Genomic DNA, 22,616 nt, shown 5'->3' with positions numbered 1-22,616 from the left:
ATCCAGGTCGCTTGTATGAACCGTACTCGGACAAGAAGGAATATCGTCGATCGTTCTCGTCTATGACTGCTCAGTCTGAGATGCTGCATTGACGATCAGTGGAGCGCGTAATCGAGAAGTGTTGTGGGGAGCTGAAGTTGAAACATAGCCGTGGACCCACGTGCGTGTGGCGGGCTGTGTCAGGCTTGCTGACGTTGTCCGTAACTGAGTTGATCTTGGACAGGGACAATGTGGAGATGCTGATCAAGTGTCTGTCAAATAATCCATTGCGAATACATGATGCGTTCGCGCTCTCCAGTGTAGGTATCCCGTCCCAAATCAAACCAAACGCCCGAACAAAGCCTCCGACATAGCCTTCTTGCGCCAATTTACAACAAGCCACGTCTGTTCAACCCAAATCACCCTATACATTCTACCTCTTCCCCTTCCAATCATACTTCTCGCTAACAGTATAAAACCTGATCAAACTCCTAGCCCCAACCTCGTCGCCTGTCCTGAAAAGCTGCGCAACATCCACATTCAGCGGACTGTCCGGCTCAGCGCTAGTGAGCAACTGGTGTATACTCGTCAGAGTTGACGAGATAGTATACGCGGGCGTCCAAGCGGTTTTGAGCAAGTCGAGACAGATCTCGCCGGTCTTGAAATCGACGTTGGGGTGGCAGATAGGCGTTACGAATCGGATGGTGGGTGGAGTGAGGGGGTAGGTAGAGGGGATCGCGATGGAGAGGAGCCAGCAGCCGTCTGTCAGGAATTAGTACGTGAATGTGGTGATGCTGTAGGCGGTGTAGGGAAGTATGCGCCGGGTTCCTGTGTACCTTCATATGCCGTTCCCTCTACACCCTTCATAACCGCTCTCCATTGCATCACATCATCATCCGTAGGTCCGAGTTCGTAAAGCGCGTCGTTGGAGTCGTGTTGGTACGTTTGCAGTTCGGTCATGAGGCGCTTGATGGGCGATGCGTTGCGCGAGGAGCCCGCCATGGTGTCTATATATGTTTGGCGTAGGTTCTGATATTGGTATTGATGTTATAATGGGTGGAGACGATGCGCTGTATGTCTATGGCGGTGAAATGGCAGGTGGAGGCTGGCAGACAGCTCAATTGTCGCAAAGATATCGGATGGCTGAGCTGGCCGCGGTGATGCGCCGAGGTCTGAAGCTTGAGCCACAGACTGGGCTGAGCGCCATCCCCACCAAAACTTTTGGAGATGGCATATCGTCACTGAGGTGCAGAGGCGCATCTTAGGCACCCACCCCTTCTAACAATTTCTGCGCATTCAAGACCTTCAGATCAACGCGTCTCTTGGATTAGTCCGCATTCTGATCCCATCGTACACCCCCTCCCATCACCTACACAGTCAACAGTACGGAGAGTCGAACTCTTCATTCACGACGCGCGCATACGAATCCGTTGACATAATCATGGTCGCACCTACAGTCAGCCTCACGCATCTGAATCGCGCCGACGGCTCTGCGACATACACCCACAATGGCTACTCAATCATTGGCGCCGTCAATGGTCCAATCGAAGTACAGCGACGCGATGAACTACCAGAGGAAGCAGCGATCGAGGTGAACGTCAGGCCCGCTATGGGAGTTGGAAGTATGTGTTTATGCTTGGTGGGGTGGTGATTGGTATACTGACGGGTACTCAGGTCCACGAGAACGACACCTCGAAACACTGGTACACAACACACTGCGCAGCATAATTCTGACCCGAGCGATACCACGCACACTTGTACAGATTACACTCCAAGTCAGGAGTTTGCCGGAAGAAGATAGCACAGCAGGCGTCAACACTGTATGTTCAGTCGCAACACCGTCTCCTTTGGCCATCAATCGCTAACAATTCCAGTCTCTGACCCTCCTCCCACACCTTCTTCACACCGCGCTCCTCGCCCTGCTCTCCGCATCGATACCTCTCCGCACAGTCCTCACTTCCGTAATGATCGCACAACCTGCCTCGCCGTCTACGAACTCCTTCCCGCCCCTACTCTCGCCCACTGCAAACGAACTACTTCGCGCGAAACCCATACGATCTGTGCACGTCTTCGCGTTCTCTGGCGACAGAAAGATGTTGCTGAGCGAAAGTGAGGGAAACTTTAGCTACGAGGAATGGAACGAGGCATGTCAGATGGCAGAGGATGCGTGCTGCGGGGAGGAAGACGAGGAAGAGGAGGGTGGTGTTAGACTGGAGGCGGAAGGCGATGCCATGGACGTCGATGCGCAAGTTGAGGGAGAGAATCTGGAGAAGTGGTTGAGGAGTGTGGTGAAGAGGAAGGTGGAATATGAACAGCGGTGGAAGAGCGCTACCTGAAGTCAGGTCGCACAGATACAATGATGACTGCAAGACAGAGGCAGAGGCTCTCGCTGTTGGGTTCTTCGTCAGCCAGCGTGGCCGAAATGTCACAAAACCAGTGACTCAAGAGTATGGTCATAGATCGCAGGAAGGCCATAACTTAGCGCATCGCTTTCCTTGGTCTTGTCCTCATGTCTTGGATCCACGAGGTTACTCAGAATGGCCAAGGCGCTGTGAATCTGGAGCTGAGCACGGTGTGTCCAGGCATCATACCGCGAACACGAGTCTGGTTGTTTTGGAGGCAGTGTTGCATCGGCCATAGATGACGGCACCAAATACAAGGCCAATTCAACGCTGGAAACACTAGTTCGACAGGCAATGATCTCCTTGCGGTGATGTGTGCATGACTCGAAGTATGACACAGATATGACAAGTTGCATTGGCGGGAAGTGGTGACTGGTGCGAGTGGTGGGCTTTGTATAAATACTGCTGTGTATGTCGTCTATTTTGTAAAAACTGCTAGGGATACAAGAACGCTCAAAGCGCTAACGATGCGAGACGTATAAATAAAAGCTTAATGTAGTTTTCAAGTGTTGTGAGATGGTACAAGATGATGGCAACGGTGGCTCCGCGGCAAGTTCGTCGTTCTTAGTCGTAAATCGTAAATCGTATAATGAGCGCTTGTCGTATAAATATTTTCGTTGTATGATGGTTAGTTTGTCGTGTCCCAGCGCTATGCATAACCCCCAAATGAATGTTCATGAAGCCCGATAAAACTGGTCAAGCTGACTCGACCTTCTGTCTAATGAGTTTTTTCTGACTTTTCGCGTGATGAGCCAGCAGTCTCCCCAGGGAACCCTGTGCGTCCCATTCGGGGACCTCCCACATGGTTTTGCCTCTCGACTTCTCCTCGTCTTCAACCGTCTGGAAGTCTTCACTACATGCCTTTGCCTCATGAAGCCATTCGTTCCAAGCCTCGGTATCAGGACAAGCATCGCTCATTTTTACCCATCCAATGTCTTTACTGACACAAACGGCCCTCCACAGAGCTTGGGTGAACGTCTCGTTTTCCGAAGGGTATCCTTTCTTGTCCATGTCGGAGTCAGAGAGGCACTCGTTTATGACTCGATAACACGAGGTGTCCCAGTGCAACTTGCTGTGCAAAGCAGCGACAACCCAGTACGAAGCGCCGAGTAGCATGTAGGAACCGGCCCAGGCGATCTGCACCTGAATTTGAGCATTGGCAAGACAGATGACGCCTCCCATGAGCATCATAGTGCCCACCAAACTCAGGATTCTGTATGCCGGACCGTGCGTCAAGAGGTAGTTGATGTTCTCCGGTGCGAAGTAGAGTTCTCGCGCCACGTCCTCCTCACAACGCACAATCAGGAAAGACCCCTTTGGATATCGGATGACAACATCTCCTCCCGGTACGGGTGTCTTCTTGTACTTCCGCGAGGGTAGTTCCAGTTCCCACTTGTTACCCAGTCCGATCAGACTGGAGAGAAGCGAGAGGAGTACCGTCGCTACCACCGACATGCCATCGTCCTGCCATATCGATAGCGCAAGGAGGAGAGCAGAGAGGGCGAAGCCGATGAAGTTTACGATTGTGAGTGGGCCAAAGGTCTTGGCCTTGAGTGGTCGGTCCTCGACGCGTTCGATTTTGACAACCCGCACGGAGAAGGGCTTCAGATTATTCGCGTCACTAGTACTTTGTTAGTATGGCACGCTTATGCTATGGTTGTATATTGGTACGTGTGATGTCTAGTGCATTGTTGACTCCGGTCCACGGTAGACGTGTGGGGAAGTACCTCGTGGCAGCTGGCGGCTACCGAGTTTGACCGAGAAGATGCACTTACCAGACGATGTTTCCAATATGATTGATGTGATCCCTGTGGTTCCCCGAGACGATGCCGGTTACGTGACCCCGGGATGGCTCTAATTGAAATGGTCTCGTCGGCCTCATCAGGGCTTGAGGTGCCGGGATCAACCGTGGTAGGAATATCCATTTCGAAAGCGTCGAAACCTGAGCATTGGCGAGCACGGAACCCTCGCCCAAGATGGCAAGGAAACCAACGATATCTAGTTGTAGTTCATTGAGTGATATCTTCCCGTTCTCATCTGCGGGCAGCCAATACATGTCGCTAAGATACACGCGATCTTCAAAACTCAGTGCGAACTGATGGCCGAAGCTGAATGCGATGGGAACGATGCATAAATCTGAATCGACGCGCTATGATGCAGTGACAAAAGGGCCGCAAGCGTATATACAACAGAGCCAGGATTGAGGCGAAAAAAAGGCATGTATGATGGTGACGAAGCCACAGCGTGGACAGCGTGGAGCAGGAAAAGGCGCGCGTAGACGCTGGGGGCCAAAACATGCGTGCATCGCCCACCGGATCTGCGTGTGGCACCTCATTCCACTCCGGTCAGGGAGGCACAGGCGCTGTCTCGAGGACACGGGAGTTTGTGCACTCCCACAGCCCCCATGGATTGGGGCTTGTGCAGCTATTGGGTGCCTCAGGCTGAAGAAGTGAGGGGCAACATGGCTGACAGGGCCAGTGGCTAGGCTCCAGGGTTATCCGGCGTATGGCAGAATGCATGAGGCTTTTGCATAGCCTCCTTCCATCGTGTGAGCGATGGGCTGTCGTGCCCAGCTTCAGCTTGACTTCCAGCTTCTTTCTAGTAACTGATCCACTTGTCGCAACGACATCGCGAAAGTTTGAATCGCTGCGCCGCAACTGCGAGTGGAGCTTCGACCCGACTGTGATCGCCATCTTCGCCTGCTGCTCGCAACACCAAAACAGGCGCACGCACCAGGCTGACATCCCCGTGACACGATTCGATAGCGACAACTGTACCAAACGTCGAGGTTTCCGTTAAAAAGGCGTTGAAAGTGGTGTCGCATTCACTCGAGCTGTCAAGAGAAGGAAGAATTGAACGCGAAAAAGCGTGCGCTGATGTATGTGGTTGCTCCTTCCTTCTGTCTTGCGTGTCCTCAGGCACGCGATAGTGCTGGTGGCATCGCTCCTTCCCAGTCAACGGCATCTATGAGCGCAGGAAACGTCATCGTCTAGTCAGGGCAAACATCGACGATTTCTTCTTCTTCTCAAGCTTCTTTTTGACCCTGCCGCTACGACATATGTACTTGGTCGCGGCCATCACTCCAGGCATCAGTTATCTCCCAGCCTCGCGCATTTCCTTAGCCGCGGGGTATGAGGCGCAGCGAACAAACCACAGCCGCGACTACTTTGTGAAGTCCAACACTAATCCAATTTGCTACGCGCAATAGGCCGACAAGCGGGACAGCGATACTTGACTTTGGTACGCCATATCAATCGCCTGGTTAGAGCACTATCTAGTCACGGGGTGTGCCTTGAAGCAACCTCGTTTCACGGGATCTAAGGATTGTGTTGGATATCCTGAATCATACACAGCCCAGACCGGTCAATCGAGAAAGGTCACCGAGAGCGGCGTGAACCAGTCGTGTCGCTTCATATCATTGTACCTGCAGTCTCATCGCAGGTGGCATGAGCAGCCGGTGATAGACGCTTCTTCATTCCATCGTCATCGGCATGCCCACTGACGCCGAACCCAAAACTTCGAGTGAGTCCCACAGAACCCGTCCGGGGTTGTTGGCAACGTGTGGTATTGTCATCCCCACATTGTGAGTCTCCAAGTGAAGGCTCATGTTTATTGCGTTTATGTTGACTTTTGGATGCAGCTTTGTACGTGACAGGCACAACTCTCCAGAGGACTCAAACCGACCAGTTATGACTGTAGCTGACTCACCAAAGAAGAGAAAGAGGGCCCTCAGCCCGCAACCTACTAGAAAGATACCACTACATTCAGGAGAACCAAAGACCATCGAGATGTCTTCCCCAAACGCTGAGGACCTGACCGAGTTTCAGAAAAGAGCCGAGATCCAGTTCAAAGCCGTTCTGGAAGGTATTGATCAAGTAGCCACTGCTCACGAGACAAAGAGGCAGAACCTCGTGAAAGCAGAGGATGAGAGTGCTTGGGATCGACCAGCGAGACCCAAGGATAAATCCAGATCCAAAGACGATAAGGTAGAGGAAAGGGCTGCTGCCATCATCCGAGCGATTCGGGAGTATGAGCGGGTTGTTACTTTCGGTAATCGACCATCAGAGGCGCTGCCTTTAGAAAACGATCGCGACATGGGCGGTCAATATCTTACCAACAAGGACCGCATAGACAACGAAAGCAAGCTATACCAAATCGCCAGGATCGTCCCAAAGGGCGCTCTGTTACATCTTCACTTCAATGCCGAACTGCATCCTGAGATACTTCTTGTACGAGCGCGCAAGATGAAGAACATGTACATCCGCAGTATCATACCAATTACAAAGAAAGAGCATCTGGGGGAGACTGAGATGATTTTCAATATCTGCGACCCAACAACCGTCGATCCTGGTGTCAACATCTTCTCGGACTCTTATCCCAAACTAATGGACCAGGAAAACCCCAAGGCTGAAAGCTATCTGAAGACTACCTGGATGCCATGGGAAGACTTCCAGAAGGAGTTTGAAAGAACGTTCCCAGGTGAATACGAAGATGAAGAACCTGAGACCTTCCAAGCTGGACAGCCACAACACTGTGGACAGACAAAGCCTACCAAGCTTCGTCCCGCTGAGAACTGGTTAAGATCGAAGATGGTTCTTAGCCTCGACGAGGCCTATGGGCCCACACAGACTGTGAATGGGTATGTGTTACCCCTACATCATTGCGGTACTCGCTAACGTATACACAGAGTATGGGCTCGATTCAACCAAGCTACCAGAGCTTTCAAAGGCTTACTAAACTATGAGAGCGTCTACAAAGAATACATAGGCGATGCTATTGACCGCATGATCGAGGAGAACGTCATGTACGCTGAACTACGACCAATGCTTTTGGACAAGTTCATTCCTGCCGACAGCGGCATACACGAGAAGCGTATCAAGAATCATGAACAGATGCGACTCATTGTAGATGGAATGAAGGAAAAGAGGAAGAGGCTCATCGAGCAGCACGGCAACGATGACAAGTTCCCATTTGGACTCAAGATCATCTATTGCACACCACGGTCTATTCCCATACCGCTTATGCAAAAGGAGATGAGAGATTGCATAGCGCTCAAGATGGAATTCCCGGATCTTATCTGTGGTAAGCAGCACCTGGCATTCAAAGCGCAACCGTTTCTAACACCCCCAGGTTTTGATCTCGTGGGCGCAGAGGATCGGCCCAACCACATTGGATTTTATAGGAAAGAGCTCGTTACGTTCCAGGAAACATGCAAGAAACTGAAATTGGACATACCTTTCATGTTCCACGCCGGTGAGACACTACTCGACACCGGCGGCTCCTCCGATCCGGAGAACTCCAACCTTTACGATGCAGTGGCGTTGGAATCGAAGCGCATCGGCCACGGATACGCGCTCATGAAGCATCCTCATCTCGTTGAGAAGTTCAAGAAGACGAAGACCAGCAAAGGTATCTGCATTGAGCTTTGCCCTATCTCGAATGAGCTTCTGCACCTTTGCAGAAACGTCAAAGAGCACCCCTACCCAGAACTGCTGGCGGCGGGCATACCTTGTACAGTCAACTCAGACAATCCATCACTCTTCAGGTAAGCAATATTGCTAATACTATTCTTTGGCCTCGTGAACGAATTCGATACTGACAGCGCACAGCAACTCGATGTCCCACGAATTCTACCAAATCATGGTCGGTGATCCCACCATGTCGCTTTGGAGCTGGAAGCAGCTGGCAAAGTGGAGTATCGAATACAGCTGCCTAGAGAACAAAGAGCAGGAACGAGGGTCAGGAATCTTAAGCAAGGATTGGAAGGAGTTCTGCCAGACCGTGGTTCGAGAATATGGTCCTCTCATGGAAGATGAAGCTTCAGTCAACATCAATCCCTATAGGGCAGAGGCATCATATTCGGTGCGCGACGATAAGACTCATCCCATTATCGAGAAGGCCATATCGGACAAGAAGATGGCAGAGAAGAAGTCTCCAGGGCAGGAGCATCCAGACGTGGTCAAAATAGAGAGGGAGAAGGCAAGACTGTGGATGGAGTCTTTGGCTAGCAGCGACGTCCTCAAGCGGAAACCTTGATATGGCGATACACGAACCGTCAAGGGGCGATGTTCTCGAACCTAGCTCGACAGGAGAAGAGAGTAGAAATTCCACCATGAGGCTGGCTGACTGGCTCGCGTCCGCTTTCGGAATACAACTGCAACATGCAACGCAACCATTATATGATGACTTGTTGGACTAGATTACGACCGTCACGTAGATTCCCAAGGCTATAGCCGACCCAATACAATATTTCCGACTCTTTAGTTCCTTTACTAAGCCGCGTCCCCGACAGCACCTAGAACCCTCTTATCACTGCCCGTGACTGTCTGTCCTTTTGCCTGTGCGAAGTTCGCGCTCCGCTCGTGCGCCGGGTTGGGGCTGTAAAACTCATCGACAATGGGATGAATCATGACCGTCTGTTTCGATATAGTAAGCGTACTATTCGTAGGAACTGTGACCCAGTTATCTGTTATCGTTAGTACATCGATACACCAGGAACATTACGAAGAACTCAGATATAAACGAAGGCAAGAGTAACATACCCCTCTCAAACGTCAACGGCTCACTAGCCACCAGTACAATGTCGCTCCCCTTGTCCCTACGTTCCATAACGTAGTCCCTCTCCCTCTCCTCGTCATCCACAGAAACTCCGGCGTCAGAGTCTTGAGACTGAGCGTTGAGTTCGCGCCAACTCGTTCCGCTGCTGAAGAAGAGGCTCGCTGCCTCATCAGTCTTACTACTCACGTACCGCGAGCACACAACGCTAACACCATCCGTCACAGCGAAGTTGAGCAGACTCCTGCTATCTTCCTCGCCAACACCTTGTTCGCCTACGACGTCTTTGATGAAGCCGTTGAGCCGCTCAATCGTCTTCAGTATCGCTTTGCGCAACACTGTGTGCCCGAACCCTACACCTGGCTCAACGTCTTTATCAGGTGAGATGCCAGCTTTATCGAGACAATCAAGGAACGTAGCGAACGCCCACTCGCTATCCGTACTCCCACCTACGACGTTGAACCATTTCTCGTCCAGACTCATAGCCAGTCTACGCTTGATCTGTTTCCAGCAGCCAATACCGCCGTTGTGCATGAACATGAGGCTCTTGTAGCTGAAGGGGTGGCAGTTGCTGTCGCTGAGGTTACCTTCGGTTGTAGCGCGGACGTGGGCGAAGATGAGGCTCGATGTGGTTTTGGACGCGATGCGCGAGAGGTTTATGCAGTTCCATGCTGGGATCGTGGAGGTGAAGACGCAGGGCGTGGGACCGAGGGACGGGCAGGTGTAGTAGCCGATGCCGAAACCGTCACCGTTGTGTGGGCGCCGTCTGTCCTGGTGGTAGTTAGTGGAGAGGGTGATGCGGATGGTGGACGGTGACGTACTAGGCGGAGGCGCGAGTCGAAGGATTGTGTGAGGATAGAGTGGGAAGGGTTTAGAATGAGCTCGGAGAGGAGGATCTCATCCTTGCCTTTGTAGACCTGTCGGTGTTAGCTGTGCACTGCGCGGGTCTATGGCGCTCTGCTTACCATGAACCTGCACATGCTGGGTGTCTGTTACTGCGTAATCAAGCCTCAGCGTCGCATATCACGTAGGAGCAGCGATCCTGGTGCCGAATGTGTGGAATGGCAGTTGTGTCAAGATGGTGGTGCGCTGGCTGCGAATTCGGGGCGGCGGTGTGTTCGCGATGATTGCGCCATCGGTTCAGGACATTGCTTGAGATATCATTGGGTTCCGCGCAGATCGCAGAGACGTCGCGTATGCGCGCACGCGATATCACGGATTTCATGCTGAGACACGCGACATGCTATCACGAAGCGAGACAGCAAAGATAGCTAACCCCACGCGTGGTTCGCGGAGGCATGCCGGGGCGGGGTGATCAGGGTTCCGCGGATGACGCACGTGTTACTTTCCCAGCTAGCGGCAATGTTAGTTCGATAATCACATGCAACTTCATTCATGTCGACCAGGCTATGTTGTAAGCCGATTACTCGGCAATTTATTCAGCTATCTGGCTGGCGCGGCTGGACTGCGAGCGCATGTTGCCCTTGCACCCAATTGTGTAGAGCGCCATTCCAGAGCAGACCGCCCAGTCCAACCATTCCGATCTTCAGACAAGCTAGACAAACACGCAACGCCGGGGATATGATGCGGTTATTGAACATGGGTGGGGTACAAGACGGTGTATCTTTAAGGCTTCATTGAAATCATGGCGAAGTGATAGCTGGAAAGGATGGGGGTATTGCTAAGGAAACACAAAGGTCCTCGCAATCATAGCACTTCCGTGGATCATGTATCATATCGTGTATGATCTCCGTGTTCGTCCAGGATACTGCAAACACTACTAGTCGTGCTCTCGTGGCTGGCTAGCGTGGTGGAAGGGCTGCACTGAAATGCAACGTTTCAACTTCGAACTCGTCGCGGACCTGGACCCGCTTACATGTCCATGGAGTCACCTCCGTTGGCAAAGTTGAAGTTCTGTTGTTGCTGCTGACCAGCGGCGCCGAAGCCGAATTGACCGTCCTGGTTGACCTGGGGTCCGGCCTCGCCCATGTTCTCCGCCTCACCCTCCTCGTCGGCGAAGTACTTCTCGATGATGTTGTAGGCCTTCATGTAGATCTCCTCGTTGGCGTTGTTCTGGCACTCGTGGATCTTCTCCATGCCGCCGACCTCTTCGATGAAGAGAGCGTAGCGGTTGATGGGCTCGCCACCAGCACCACCCTCGCTGGCCTCCTTGTCCATCTCGCCGACCTTCAGGATGTTCTCAAGACCGTCGAGGGCAACCTGGATGATCTTGTTGTCGGGGCAGGCGAGGAGATCGCAGAGGGGCTTGATGCAGCCGCTCTGGACGAGGTAGCGGATCTGAGCAGGCTTCTGCAGACCACCGCTGGTGGCGTTGGAGATGGCCCAGCAGGCCTCCTTGCGCGTCTTGAAGTCGCCGTTCTGGAGGAGGTGGATCAGAGGGGGGATGATGTTAGCATCGATGACGGCCTGGATCTGGGTCGAGTTGCCGGCGGTGATGTTGGAGATGGTCCAGCACGCCTCCTTGCGGATTCCGTCCTTGGTGGAACTGAGGAGGGACAGCAGCGCGGGGAGCGAGCCGCAGTTGATGATGACCTGGGTCTGGACGTCGTCGCCAGTCACGATGTTGCCGACGGAGCGCAGGGCGGGGGTCTGGACGGAGGTCGAGGCGTGCATGAGCAGCTCCACGAGGCGGCGGGGGATGCCGGCCTCGATGACGGCCTGGATCTTGTCGTTGGAGCCATCGGAGAGGTACGAGATGGCCCAGCAGGCGTCGATGAGGACCTCGTCGTCGAGCGAGTATACGAGCTTGGCGAGCACAGGCAGGGCAGGCTGGATCTGCTGGACAATTAGTACTTCTAGTTAAGTGGGGCAGCGAGCAGAACTCACAGTTTGCCAGTCGGGCTGAGGGGTCTTGCCGCGGCAGAAGTTGCTCAGGGTCCAGGTGGCATTGCGCAGCATGCTGAGCTTGCGGCTGTCGCCCAGCAGGGCCAGCAGCGGGCGGAGGGCACCGGCCTGCAGGACAAAGTCGCGGCATGCGGGGCTGTCACCGGCGATGTTACCCAGGGCCCAGACGGCCTGCTCGCGCACGTCGGGCTCGTGGCTGCTGAGCAGCTCGACGAAGATGGGCACGGCGCCCGCCTCGATGACGACCTGTGTTTGTTGCGCCGAGCCCGACGCGATGTTGGTGAGGGCCCAGGCGGCCTCGAACTGCACCAGCGTGTGCGGGGAGCGCAGGAACTCGACGAAGCGGCTCACGACGCCAGTCTCGATAACGCGCTCGATCGGGGGGTTGCGCTCCTTGGACAGCAGCTTGCGGAACTTGGTCGTCGCCTGGATCTGCTCGTCGATCTGTTCCGAGAAGACGCCCTTTACCATCTGGGGGAGCTCCTCGTTGAGCTACATCGCGTTATGTCAGCCTGCTATCCTCTCACTCTCTGTGCTCGCTGGGGCACGGGATGGTGGGGTATACACGCACCTGGCTCTCGATGTTGCCGCCCTCATCGTCGCTGTCGGGGGCAGCGCCGAGCGAGGCGCCCGGCTGGTCCCGTCCAGCGATACCGCGGCGCTTTGCGAGGTTCTCCTCACGCTTCGCCCGGCGGATCTCGACCTGTTGCTCTTCACGGCGGCGGCGGAGTTCGTCTGGCTTGAAGGCGCTCTTCGCCTTGAACGTCGTGCGACGGTGCTCGGGGATGTACTTGTCGGCCATTCTAGCGACTCTGGTGGGCGTGCAGTGTGGTGAGTCGGACAAGATTGGGGTGCGGCTGTTTGTTTGTAAAAGGGAGTAAACTTTCCTACCAGAGGGGTGATTTTGAAAGCGGAAGCGGCGAAGCGGGTATTGGCGCTAGTAGCTTGGCTCGAGCGCTCTACCCAAGCAACCACCACGACGCGTCGCGACTGTCGCAGTGATATGCCCCCGCCACCCTGCAGCTGTTTGTCACACCCGCACGCCCGTATTGCGAGACCAATACTACAGACAAAGACCTAGTCTCAGCCACTTCGTCTCTCCTGCAACTGCTTCTTATTTGACGGCCTTGCAATTCACGCTAACCGCTTTCGGCCATCTCCAGCTGCAATGCCGCTGCAGCTGCCCAACGGCTTCACGGCTATCAAAGATGCCACCGAGGCGGAGTCCACTGTAACTCTGATCGGCGTTCTGGTCAGTCTTGATCCTCCCAGAACAACGCGAGGCAATGACATGGCCCTGGACTTCACTATTCAAGATGACTTCACGTCTGGTGAGGTTGGAGGTGAATCAAGCATCAGCTGCCGATTGTTCAGACCAAGCGAAGACAAGTTTCCCAAGATCTCTGGAATCGGCGATGTCGTTGTACTCCGAAGGTGGAAGCTGCAGCAATACCAGCTCCGCATGGACGCCGTTGGTTCTAGGACCTCCCACATGGTCGTCTTCCCAAGCCACAGGATTCCCGTTCCGGGGCTGAGCGAGGCGTTTCAGGCCGGCAGTCAGAAGCTGCCTCACGAATCGACTAGGGGTCCTCCCCCGACGATTCCAGAGCAGATGGCAGTCATACACCTAAAGCATGCATCCACTGGCGCAGCACCACAAGTGAAGCAGCATGCAACCATTAGTGCTTCCAAAGCCAAGACAGCCAGGAAGAAGTCTTTAATCAAAGATCTGCAGCTCGATACCTTCTACGATGTTTGTGCACAGGTTGTCAAGTACTACTACTACGATTTAGGTGACCGAGTCGACTTGAAAGTGACCGACTATACTCCGAATGAACAAATGTTCTGCTACCCAGATCCAGACTTGGAAAAGGACTTACCGGTCGGAGATAGGCCCTGGAGTAGTCCATTTGGTCACATGGTCCTCAACATTACCGTCTACGGAGCAAATGCGGCTTGGATACAGGAAAACCTTGGACAAGGTGACTTCGTCTTTATAAGAAACATGCGAGCCAAGCTGGCTACAAATGGCAAGTTGGAGGGTGCTTTACATGAAGACAAAATGAACGATTCAAAAGTCGATATCATGCTCCTGAAGAAGGAGGGCGAGATCGAAGCAATTAACAAACGGCGAGAAGAGTACGAAAAGAACCGCGAGACCAAGACAGCTTTCCAGGCGTTGCAGAATGAACCGAAACAGCCTTCTGCCAAATCTGCAAGAGAGAAAAGAGAGGCCAAAAAAAGGAAGGAGCAAGCAGACAAGCTGGCCGAGGTGGAGGAGCTCGAGCGAGTAGCACGAGAATGGGAAAAAGGTCGTGGTGGCATTAACACAAACGGTAAGATCACCCCGGCCTCCCTCTCTTGTATACTAACTCCCTCAGTCACCGCCGCTTTCCCCACTATGAAACTATCCACAATCTCCGAGATAATCCACAACCCTCACCGGACAGTGACGACAACAGAAAAGTACAACACATTCGAACTTCCATTCATCAACTGCAGACATCGATCTCGCGTGCGCATAGTCGATGTTTATCCTCCTGAAGTCAAGCTCTTCGCGCATAGTACAAGAGACAGGAAGTGGAACAAGCATCCCAAGCGCCAGAGCTCGACTGGTGTCCATGCAAACGAGAAGTGGGAATGGGGATTCGTGCTCTTACTAGAAGATGCCAACGTCCCTCGCGATACAGTGTCCGAGAAACTGCGCGTGGTCGTCAACAATGAAGCTGCGCAATTTCTGCTAAAGATGAATGCTGTTGAGTGAGCAAGCCTGCTCCTTCACGATTCCTACCTTACTAATACTTTCGCAGTCTCACGAATCAGCCCAAGATCCTCAAGAAGCTCGAGGAGAAGCTCTTCATCTTGTGGGGTAACCTGATGGAGCTCAAGACTGAGCTGAGAGATCGAGGACATGATCTGCCACTACCGCCGGGAGACAACCGCTTACAAAACAAGCCCTTTGACGCTTGCATTGAAGAGTATGGCTGCGACGTACCCGTGACAAAAGACCAGCACCCGTTTGGCTATCAGCGCATGCACAAGCTCACGCACACGGCGATTGTGGAATAAGCCCTTTCTTTACGACACTTTGGTTGACCTGGATACCTTATATGCTTCTCACCTTATTTGATACCCTCTGTGTAATTGTACTCAGTTTCTCCGCTGGCAAGGCGCAAGGGATGCGCAAGGGCTGGATATCCACGTGGTGATTACAAAGGATGACCGAGACGGGAAACCTGGCAGGCGAGACATGTCCACTTTCCCAGGCCTTCCGCAACGTGCGACAATCTGCATGGAAAGATGGGAAGATGGACAGATTGACTGTCATAGATCTTGAACCTGGCCTTCATCTGCACTCTTTTCCGAATGTCGCTAGGATCACGGCTCACTGCAGATGCAGCCAGGGTATACATGGAATTGTACGTAACCGGCGAACGAACCAATCAGCTCCGTCTTTCTCCACGTGTTACAGCGTGCAGTCTCTCCTACCCTTCAAAAGACCGATTCTGTTGAGTGTGCTGATCTTTGAGCCTAGTATCGTATTCGTCAGATTGCGTGATCAGACGTGCTTGTAGCGAAAGGTCACCCATCAGTCACCGCGCCTTCGTAGCGCCGAGCTCGGCCTCCTACTACTGACTATTCGAATCCGCGACACAACTACATCACTCTTCGAGCCCGCTAATGAACGTCAATTAGTAGACCCAAGTCGTTACAATACTCACCAAGACTGATTCTGTGTAAGAGCTGGAAATAATACCGAGCGAGAATACTCGGTGTGACTTCTCGGTACCGGACATCTACATACAACAGATCTCCCAAATAGTGCCTACAAGTGCTATCTACACCATGGCTCTTGAGGTCACTTCGATGATGATACAAACTCCTGGCGCCAACATCGCTGTCACATCTCCCTTGTCACCACACGAAGTTTCCCTAAAGCTACCAGCAACACCGCCCGTTCTGGACTCCACACAACTTCATGGCCTCCTCGACCCAAGGTTGATATCCACCGACTTCGATAAACTGCGTTTCGAGGCCGCGGCACACGAACAACTCACCCTTCGCAACGAGCAATCCAACAAGAACGCCTTCCGAGCTTTACAGCCATCCTCCACTTTCCTGGTCTCCTCCCCATACAACACCCCAGGCCATTACCTCGACCTTTCCTCTTCGCATCTTACCACCTCGTCCAGGCTGCTCGCACTAGCTCTTACAGTTCTGAAACCAGCAACACCCACATACGCAACCGCGTCCTACACTCAGGCCCTGAACTTCGACTCTGTCCTGACCGCTCTGCGCGATCTGATCGAAAGGGAAAACTTCACCTGGAGAGAAACAAGTTTCTACGTGGTGGTCTTCCGCTCACAGCTCAAAGAAGGAATCGACGAGGAGTATCTGTATCGGCTAGACGAGGAATCTCATCGGGAGGCGTGTGAGAGCGGTGGGTTACTGAAGTACTGGTTTGGCAAGGCAGACGGGGAGAGGAGAAATCTTGCTACCTGTATGTTGTTTCCTTCTTTCCGCTACCCAGATTGAGACGAATTGGGATGAGCTGTGCTGACAATGGCAATAGGCTTCTGGCATAGCAGGGAAGATGCGTACAAAGGAGGTTTGGGACCGTGGCATAGGAAGGCGAGGGCTGCTGGACGCGAGTTGTATGAGAGTATCGTGTTTAGTACGTACAGATTCACGGTGACTAATGGGGTGGAGGGGTATACGTTTGAGGAGTGGGTCAAGTGAGGTGGGGTGCGAGGAATATGGGCAAGATTGTCAAAACGTTCAGAGATGCAACAAGGAGAGGAAGTGGCAGGGCTGAAGAAGACAACAAAGGCAGTATCAATAGCAAGGAGGGGATACATGATAGAGAAAGTGTAGGTGGGTGTAGCTGGAAGAAATCGTGCAGCGGTCGTGGAAAAGTACAGCATTCAATTGCCCAAAATGATCTATACCATGCCCTACTGTACAGCGCATCTTCCGCATGCAAAGTTCGAATTACATAGAATAGTTCCGACCCATCTCGTCGTTCGTGGAGGATAGTTGGCTTATGGTCGGATAATGCGGAGGCCGTCTTTCGGGGGTGATGCTGCGCGCTTGAAGGACTATTGCTCTGTCAGTATTCCGCCTTTTATGCCGATTCCAAGACTAGTTGTATCTTACGTTGTCGCACTCTTCCCAGGCCCTTCCGGCACCGAATCCGAGACCGGTGAATGCGGGCCATGCGCGGCGCTTGAAGAGGAGTACGGAGAAGACGACGCCGAATGACAGGCCGAGACCAGAGCGAATGAGCATTGAGGAGAGGCAGCGGTCCCACTGGGATTCTGTTAGCATTACTGTCCGGCAGCGTTCTAACATTGTTATCTCCGCGTATGGTGGAATAGAAGTTGGCAGTAGTCGCGTGAGGCGGGCCAAGACTGCCATTGTTCGACTACCCCGCTTCTGGCATAATTTGATGCCTCTTATAAGACGCAAGATATGTGTGCCATGCCTCTAAGGCCTCTTTCCCGGGGATTGTACCTTTTCGTTGAGGAGAGCTTCGCTCATGGGACGTGTGGTGCGCGAGATGGGAGCGACGGGCTGGGGGGTGTTGTCGGCCATGGCGGATGTGTGTTCGAGTGCAATTGGGGGGTTCAAGGGCGCACTCGGTGTGCTGGGGGTGATGGACAGCGGTTCGACGTGGTGTGGATGGGCGCTGGGCGGAGCTCGAAGCGGAACTTTGACGTCGCCGGCACTTGGCAGGCACGACTAGGATGGCTGGTCCGTGCCCAAACTTTTTCTGCATACCAGGCCTTTGCGATCGGCTCCAGTTCTTGCAATCACAACGGGGAACGAGGTGACAAGATGGCGCCAATCAAGCCAGTATGAGATTCCTGTGCTCATAGACATTTATATAGCTGACATCATAGCAGGCCTCCAAGAACGACCCTGCGTCGACCCGACCGCGGCTGCAAGCCATCAACCAAGACTTCTCCGACCTCGACGAACAGATCCGCCAAGCTGCGCATATCATAGGCCTTCCCGAAGATTGGAGTACTATACAGGACCAAGACACAAGATCAGAGGTCATACAACGACTTGTGCGCGCAAGAGTGGAATGGGTTCTGCGCTGGATCCTCGACAAGTTGAAAGATGAGACGGAAACCGGACGGACGGCGCGAACAAATGCCAGCGCGTGGCAGCTTCTCGACTGGATGATACACGTTTTGCCCGTCTCCCGAAGCGCACCGCATCTACGCGATGCCGCCTTTCCCGGTATCTTGGAGAGAACGCTCGTCGAGAACTTTAACACAGACGCGGTCCTACAGTCGGCGGCCACTTCCGAAGATGTTCACATGAAAGATGACTCCGAGTCGAGCGCGACTATCCGCGAAGGAAGCAAACCATCCAAGAAGCGCAAACGAGGAACGGCTGAAGCATCATCGGCAGCATCGACAGCAGCTGGCCCTGTAAACCTAAACCGTCTTTTTAGCGTGGTCAGGACGGTAGTAAACTCCATCGCTCACTTAGCCGGAAGCGACAAAAGCGACGACACTACCCAGGCTGAGCTTATGAAGATGGTTCTGAGGACGGATAGCGCAGAAGCCTCGCGCATTCTAAGGTTCTGGCTTACTGCTGTCCGGATATTGTGCGCGACACCTTCTTCCACCTCCGAGGATACTACTTTGGACGAGTATCTGAACCTGTCGCTTGCGCTTGAGATGTGGGACCTGCGAACCGCTGAGGTCAAAGACGAGACTGGGGCATCTGCTGAGGAATTCAACACCGAGTGCCTCATACCTATTTTGACACTGTTGGAAGTCCTCAAAAAGATGCGTAGTGATGGTACAACGAGATGCTCTCAGAGAACCTTTGATCGCGCAATCGCAGCGCTCGACAAGCTTTTGGCGAGACACCTGCTCGCACCCTCAAGAGCAGCTTTCTTTGCAGATGTCAGTGTCGCTACAGGCTCTAACGATGTTGGTCCGAACGCCCGAGATACCACAGTCCTTGCAAGTAACCTGGAACCGCTCCGCGCAAAGCTCCTCCAGGCTGCGCAGATCGAAGATGGTGGCGACGCGCTACCTCCAGAGCTCGCATCTCTTTTCAACACAGTCCCTCACGTGCTCGATCTAGCAATCCGCGCCTCTCCATCACGGACGCCCAGGAGCAGGGCCATGGAGAAGCCTTGGATACAGGCTGTCTTTTCAGTGCTTGCTGAGTGTGCTGGATGCTCGCTAACCACACCTCCGAAGTTCATCACACGGCCGACGGCCGTTACTGCGCTTAGCGGTGCCGTTCACGTTCTGCAAGCGCATGAAGTGAGCCTTTCTGCAGACCTTGTCAAAAAGATCTTCTGGTATCACTGCGGTGTAAAGTACCCCGAACGTCAGGAGAAGCAGGTTCATTGGTCCCTCATCGCATCTCTTATTCAGCTCGACTCATCAGTCTTTGTGGAGTCGAAGTTGGGAGACAAAGTCACGCAAGAGCGTCAGACTGACCTTACTGATTTCTTGTTCGAGAAGATAACGGCTTCAGAGCTAGAGGGTACAGGCTTTACCGACAAGCAGACAGCCGGCTCTAAAGAAAAGCGACACTCTGCGTCCAACAACGAGGCTGGTGCTCCCTTAGGACGCGCTGAAATTCTGGAGAGGATTATCAACCCACTGATGCTGGCGTTTGTGCGCCACCGGAATCTACTCGGCTTCATCCGGAGATGGGATGAGCAGTTGGTCAAGAGCTACAGGCACGGCAAGCGCAATTCTCTCAAGGACGGACAGGAAATCATTTGGGAGGACCGCGCCCTGCACAGTGCTCTGGCGGAGTCTCTCGAACCATCCTTGACCCAAAACCAGATAACATCACTGATTCAGGAGCATGCGGAGCGCCTAGCGCAGCTTGCTTTGGCAATCGAGACCTCCGCCGAAGAGAACGTCAAGGTTAGGAAACTCGCCGCTTACAAGAATGCAGCAAGCAGTGCTGTCCTGCTGCCGGCTCTTCTTCAATCGATCCAGTCCGAGAACACGATCGAAGCACTTAAATCTGAGCTTCATGCTTTGTTCCTCACATACAAGACATGGGTTCAGGAACTCAAGTACAGCCGTTACACCCATGCCCATCTCTCCTGGTTCACACTGTGCCAGCTACTAGAGAAGTTGTGGCCCATCGAGCTTCACGCATCCTCCCCGCTGCAACATGAGCTACTCTACCCGCTGCTTGAACAAGCTTTGAAAGTCAAGTCAGCAGGGCGCCGAGACGCTGGCGAAGGCGCAGATGCGTCTGCAAGAGCTGCTGCAACATTGTTCTGGCTTAATACCTGTGATCGTCTTCAGACCCTGTCCGGTTCGGAGGAGATCATTCGCAGTGGTTTAGGCAAGGCGATCAGCTCATTAACTTCCAGTCAGCTAGAACCCGACGCACAGCAGAAGATGATCCAGGTTTTCTGCGCATATTCTGTCAGTCTCCTCGAGCACGCAGATGAGGATACATGCCGCCAATCTCTGCATGCGTTACTATCGAAGCTACCTCAATTCGATAGCGTTACCAGGGACCTTATCTGTCAATCACTTTCTCAGTCCATCCTCGAGCATGGAAACTCCGTCATACAAGACGCATACTGCGCAGCTCTTGTGGAGGCTCTCGGACAGGGAGCCGAAAACAAGATGCCTGCTGTGGTCGGCGAAGCAATACTTCATATTCAACCTTCGGCTTTGTCCCGCGAGCAAAGACAATCAATACTGGACCGCACGACCGAACTCCTCGACCTAGGACAGAGCGACACAGTAGTACCGTTAAGTGTCATGGCACATCTCCAATATGTTCCAAATGCAAAAGCCAAAGTTTCTACCGACGCAGACGTCATATTCGACGTCGCGGAACAACTGCATCGTCAAAATCTCGAAACAGATGCAGCATTGCAGCTTCTGCGAGAGCTCGTCCAAAGAACCCTTGGTCATATCATCCCGAACCAGGCTCAAGCCCAAAACAAAGAGTTCTTCATCGCCTACGCGGGACGGCTGCTATCCATTGCAAAAGCCACCAACAAGTGCACGCTAGCAAGGCTCTCGGTCTTGCGAGCGACGTCGGTTTCCCAGAAGCAAAACTCATTGCTTCACATCGAGCGCTATGTCGACCTGCTCAAGCAATGTCTTGGTAGTGAGGACATTGCACTGCTTCAAGGGTCGCTGGACGCTTTCAACGAGCTGTCCATAGATGCCTTGAAAGAAGTGAAACAGCTTGACCGCGTGCAGGCATGGCTCCGCACCTGGCTCAAGGACGCAATTGACCTCGAGCAATATATTGACTCATCGGTCCTCATCCCGAGCGAAGTCGTAGACTACTTCGCACGCGTCTACACATTGATCGCCAAATATGAGCTCTACCCTGATGTCAAGTGGCTGATCAGCCTGGCGCTCACCGTCCTCAGAAGTAGCTCGATCCGTATACAAGATAACGTGTATACAACACTGCGCAACACGCTCGGCCCGCTTGCCTTCCACGAGAAGCTAGACTTGGTCACAACACTGACTGTTGATCAAAAGCAGCCAAACCTTGCGGCGTCCTACCGCATTCTCGACGATCTTATCAAGACCATGGACGACCAGCTGGAATCCAACGCCGAGCTCAAGCAGAGGCAGCTTGCACTGCTACCAAGGATATGCGTTCTGCTTGCCGAGAGTATCGACTATGATTCTTTCAATGCTCTGCTCGGCTGCATTGATACAGTTCTGAACGACAAACCTTCGCTTGCTTCACAACACAGTATCGAATGCGTCTTCAGCGTGCTCGTAAAGCTCACATCTCGAAGCAGCCCCATACTATCATCCCAGTATGCTCCTGAGATCTTCTCAAGGCTGTGTCATACGAGTCGCCTCACCCTACTCGTACACCGTGGCCGCATGGGCGGACGCTTCCATCTCCTCTTGCCACTTCTGCAAGGCCTGCTGTTCTGCCTCTTCATTCCGAATGCTAGCCGCAGTGGCGCTCTGCCTTCGTGGCTACGTACCGTCACAGCTACGGAGCCAGTGCGCCTCACGCCCACAAACGCAGCGCAATACACGCGTCTTCTTTCGACCCTGTGCAACCCACCGCAATCTTCAATCACCAAGGCACACCAACATCATCAGTCACGTAACTCCAAAGACCTTAATGACCCCATCAAGGCAGCCCGCGACAAGGCTGGCAAATTCCTGTACCCTCTCCTCGCATCGTTCTGCCGCTTCCAGCTCAACGGACGATTAGATCAGGAGGTGAGGGAGAAGCTGATGCCGGGTATTTGGGAAGTTATCGGCACGGCGAGCTTGCACCGGGATGGACTAGACGCTATGTTCGCCGGTCTAGGCAGGAGTGAGAGAGACGTTTGGAAGGGGCTTTGGGAACAATGGGAGGGTGTACATGGGAGGAGGCAGATCGTTGGTCACGGAGAGTAGGACAATCTGTATTGTGAGAGCGCAGCAAGGATTATTTGTGGCTATTGCAAACGCTCCGCCTATTGTTCGTTGCATGAAGTTGGCGACTTCGTCTCCCATGCGTGCCAAGAATTCCGCCTTCACTTCGCCCTCATTGCCGTGCTATTGTCGTTGCAGTCTTCTGCTCTCGCTATTCTAGGATTGCTCAGCTAGTCATTGTTATCGTAGATACAATAGACCAGCATTGCAGTACAGCCGTGGGCTCCCTTATATCAAGCAGTCCCAGCCTCTACTACTTCCTTTCAGCAACCTCTACTCCCAACTCCTCTTACCAGTACCACTTTCAAGCCACTTCTTCATACATTCATCAAATCTCTTCTCTCAACAGCCAACATGACTTCTACCATCACCGAACAAGCCATTTCTGGAAGCG

At 53.2% G+C, this 22,616-nt stretch overlaps 10 protein-coding genes across 10 annotated transcripts; 5 read left to right on the top strand and 5 right to left on the bottom strand.

Annotated features, from left to right (window-relative positions):
* Nucleotides 1-412: 412 nt before the first annotated feature.
* On the bottom strand, nucleotides 413-981 carry J4E93_002354 (uncharacterized protein; the record flags this gene model as incomplete). The annotated part of the gene is made up of 2 exons (XM_049340301.1): nucleotides 413-741; nucleotides 816-981. The coding sequence occupies 2 exons, from the start codon at nucleotides 979-981 to the stop codon at nucleotides 413-415; spliced, it is 495 nt and encodes a 164-aa protein (XP_049202623.1).
* A 439-nt stretch (nucleotides 982-1,420) lies between these two features.
* J4E93_002353 (uncharacterized protein) lies at nucleotides 1,421-2,315 on the top strand (the record flags this gene model as incomplete). Its single annotated transcript, XM_049340300.1, has 3 exons — nucleotides 1,421-1,601; nucleotides 1,654-1,799; nucleotides 1,854-2,315. The coding sequence occupies 3 exons, from the start codon at nucleotides 1,421-1,423 to the stop codon at nucleotides 2,313-2,315; spliced, it is 789 nt and encodes a 262-aa protein (XP_049202622.1).
* A 762-nt stretch (nucleotides 2,316-3,077) lies between these two features.
* J4E93_002352 (uncharacterized protein) lies at nucleotides 3,078-4,437 on the bottom strand (the record flags this gene model as incomplete). Its single annotated transcript, XM_049340299.1, has 2 exons — nucleotides 3,078-4,002; nucleotides 4,157-4,437. The coding sequence occupies 2 exons, from the start codon at nucleotides 4,435-4,437 to the stop codon at nucleotides 3,078-3,080; spliced, it is 1,206 nt and encodes a 401-aa protein (XP_049202621.1).
* Nucleotides 4,438-6,070: 1,633 nt separating this feature from the next.
* Nucleotides 6,071-8,417, top strand: J4E93_002351 (uncharacterized protein; the record flags this gene model as incomplete). The annotated part of the gene is made up of 3 exons (XM_049340298.1): nucleotides 6,071-7,020; nucleotides 7,069-7,926; nucleotides 7,991-8,417. The coding sequence occupies 3 exons, from the start codon at nucleotides 6,071-6,073 to the stop codon at nucleotides 8,415-8,417; spliced, it is 2,235 nt and encodes a 744-aa protein (XP_049202620.1).
* A 236-nt stretch (nucleotides 8,418-8,653) lies between these two features.
* J4E93_002350 (uncharacterized protein) lies at nucleotides 8,654-9,916 on the bottom strand (the record flags this gene model as incomplete). Its single annotated transcript, XM_049340297.1, has 4 exons — nucleotides 8,654-8,847; nucleotides 8,924-9,707; nucleotides 9,758-9,853; nucleotides 9,902-9,916. The coding sequence occupies 4 exons, from the start codon at nucleotides 9,914-9,916 to the stop codon at nucleotides 8,654-8,656; spliced, it is 1,089 nt and encodes a 362-aa protein (XP_049202619.1).
* Nucleotides 9,917-10,808: 892 nt separating this feature from the next.
* On the bottom strand, nucleotides 10,809-12,603 carry J4E93_002349 (uncharacterized protein; the record flags this gene model as incomplete). The annotated part of the gene is made up of 3 exons (XM_049340296.1): nucleotides 10,809-11,732; nucleotides 11,784-12,293; nucleotides 12,373-12,603. The coding sequence occupies 3 exons, from the start codon at nucleotides 12,601-12,603 to the stop codon at nucleotides 10,809-10,811; spliced, it is 1,665 nt and encodes a 554-aa protein (XP_049202618.1).
* Nucleotides 12,604-12,969: 366 nt separating this feature from the next.
* J4E93_002348 (uncharacterized protein) lies at nucleotides 12,970-14,870 on the top strand (the record flags this gene model as incomplete). Its single annotated transcript, XM_049340295.1, has 3 exons — nucleotides 12,970-14,137; nucleotides 14,183-14,561; nucleotides 14,612-14,870. 3 exons carry the CDS (start codon nucleotides 12,970-12,972, stop codon nucleotides 14,868-14,870), a joined length of 1,806 nt encoding a protein of 601 aa, XP_049202617.1.
* A 777-nt stretch (nucleotides 14,871-15,647) lies between these two features.
* On the top strand, nucleotides 15,648-16,541 carry J4E93_002347 (uncharacterized protein; the record flags this gene model as incomplete). The annotated part of the gene is made up of 2 exons (XM_049340294.1): nucleotides 15,648-16,302; nucleotides 16,375-16,541. 2 exons carry the CDS (start codon nucleotides 15,648-15,650, stop codon nucleotides 16,539-16,541), a joined length of 822 nt encoding a protein of 273 aa, XP_049202616.1.
* A 302-nt stretch (nucleotides 16,542-16,843) lies between these two features.
* On the bottom strand, nucleotides 16,844-17,396 carry MIC10 (Mitochondrial inner membrane organizing system component; the record flags this gene model as incomplete). The annotated part of the gene is made up of 3 exons (XM_049340293.1): nucleotides 16,844-16,900; nucleotides 16,959-17,111; nucleotides 17,316-17,396. 3 exons carry the CDS (start codon nucleotides 17,394-17,396, stop codon nucleotides 16,844-16,846), a joined length of 291 nt encoding a protein of 96 aa, XP_049202615.1.
* Nucleotides 17,397-17,639: 243 nt separating this feature from the next.
* On the top strand, nucleotides 17,640-22,204 carry J4E93_002345 (uncharacterized protein; the record flags this gene model as incomplete). The annotated part of the gene is made up of 2 exons (XM_049340292.1): nucleotides 17,640-17,657; nucleotides 17,708-22,204. The coding sequence occupies 2 exons, from the start codon at nucleotides 17,640-17,642 to the stop codon at nucleotides 22,202-22,204; spliced, it is 4,515 nt and encodes a 1,504-aa protein (XP_049202614.1).
* Between the last annotated feature and the right edge of the window lie 412 nt (nucleotides 22,205-22,616).

The sequence above is a fragment of the Alternaria ventricosa genome (assembly GCF_023758065.1).
Source record: "Alternaria ventricosa strain BMP 2768 chromosome Unknown scaffold_3, whole genome shotgun sequence".
NCBI lineage: Eukaryota > Fungi > Ascomycota > Dothideomycetes > Pleosporales > Pleosporaceae > Alternaria > Alternaria ventricosa.
This window is presented reverse-complemented; position numbering and strand designations above follow the sequence as displayed.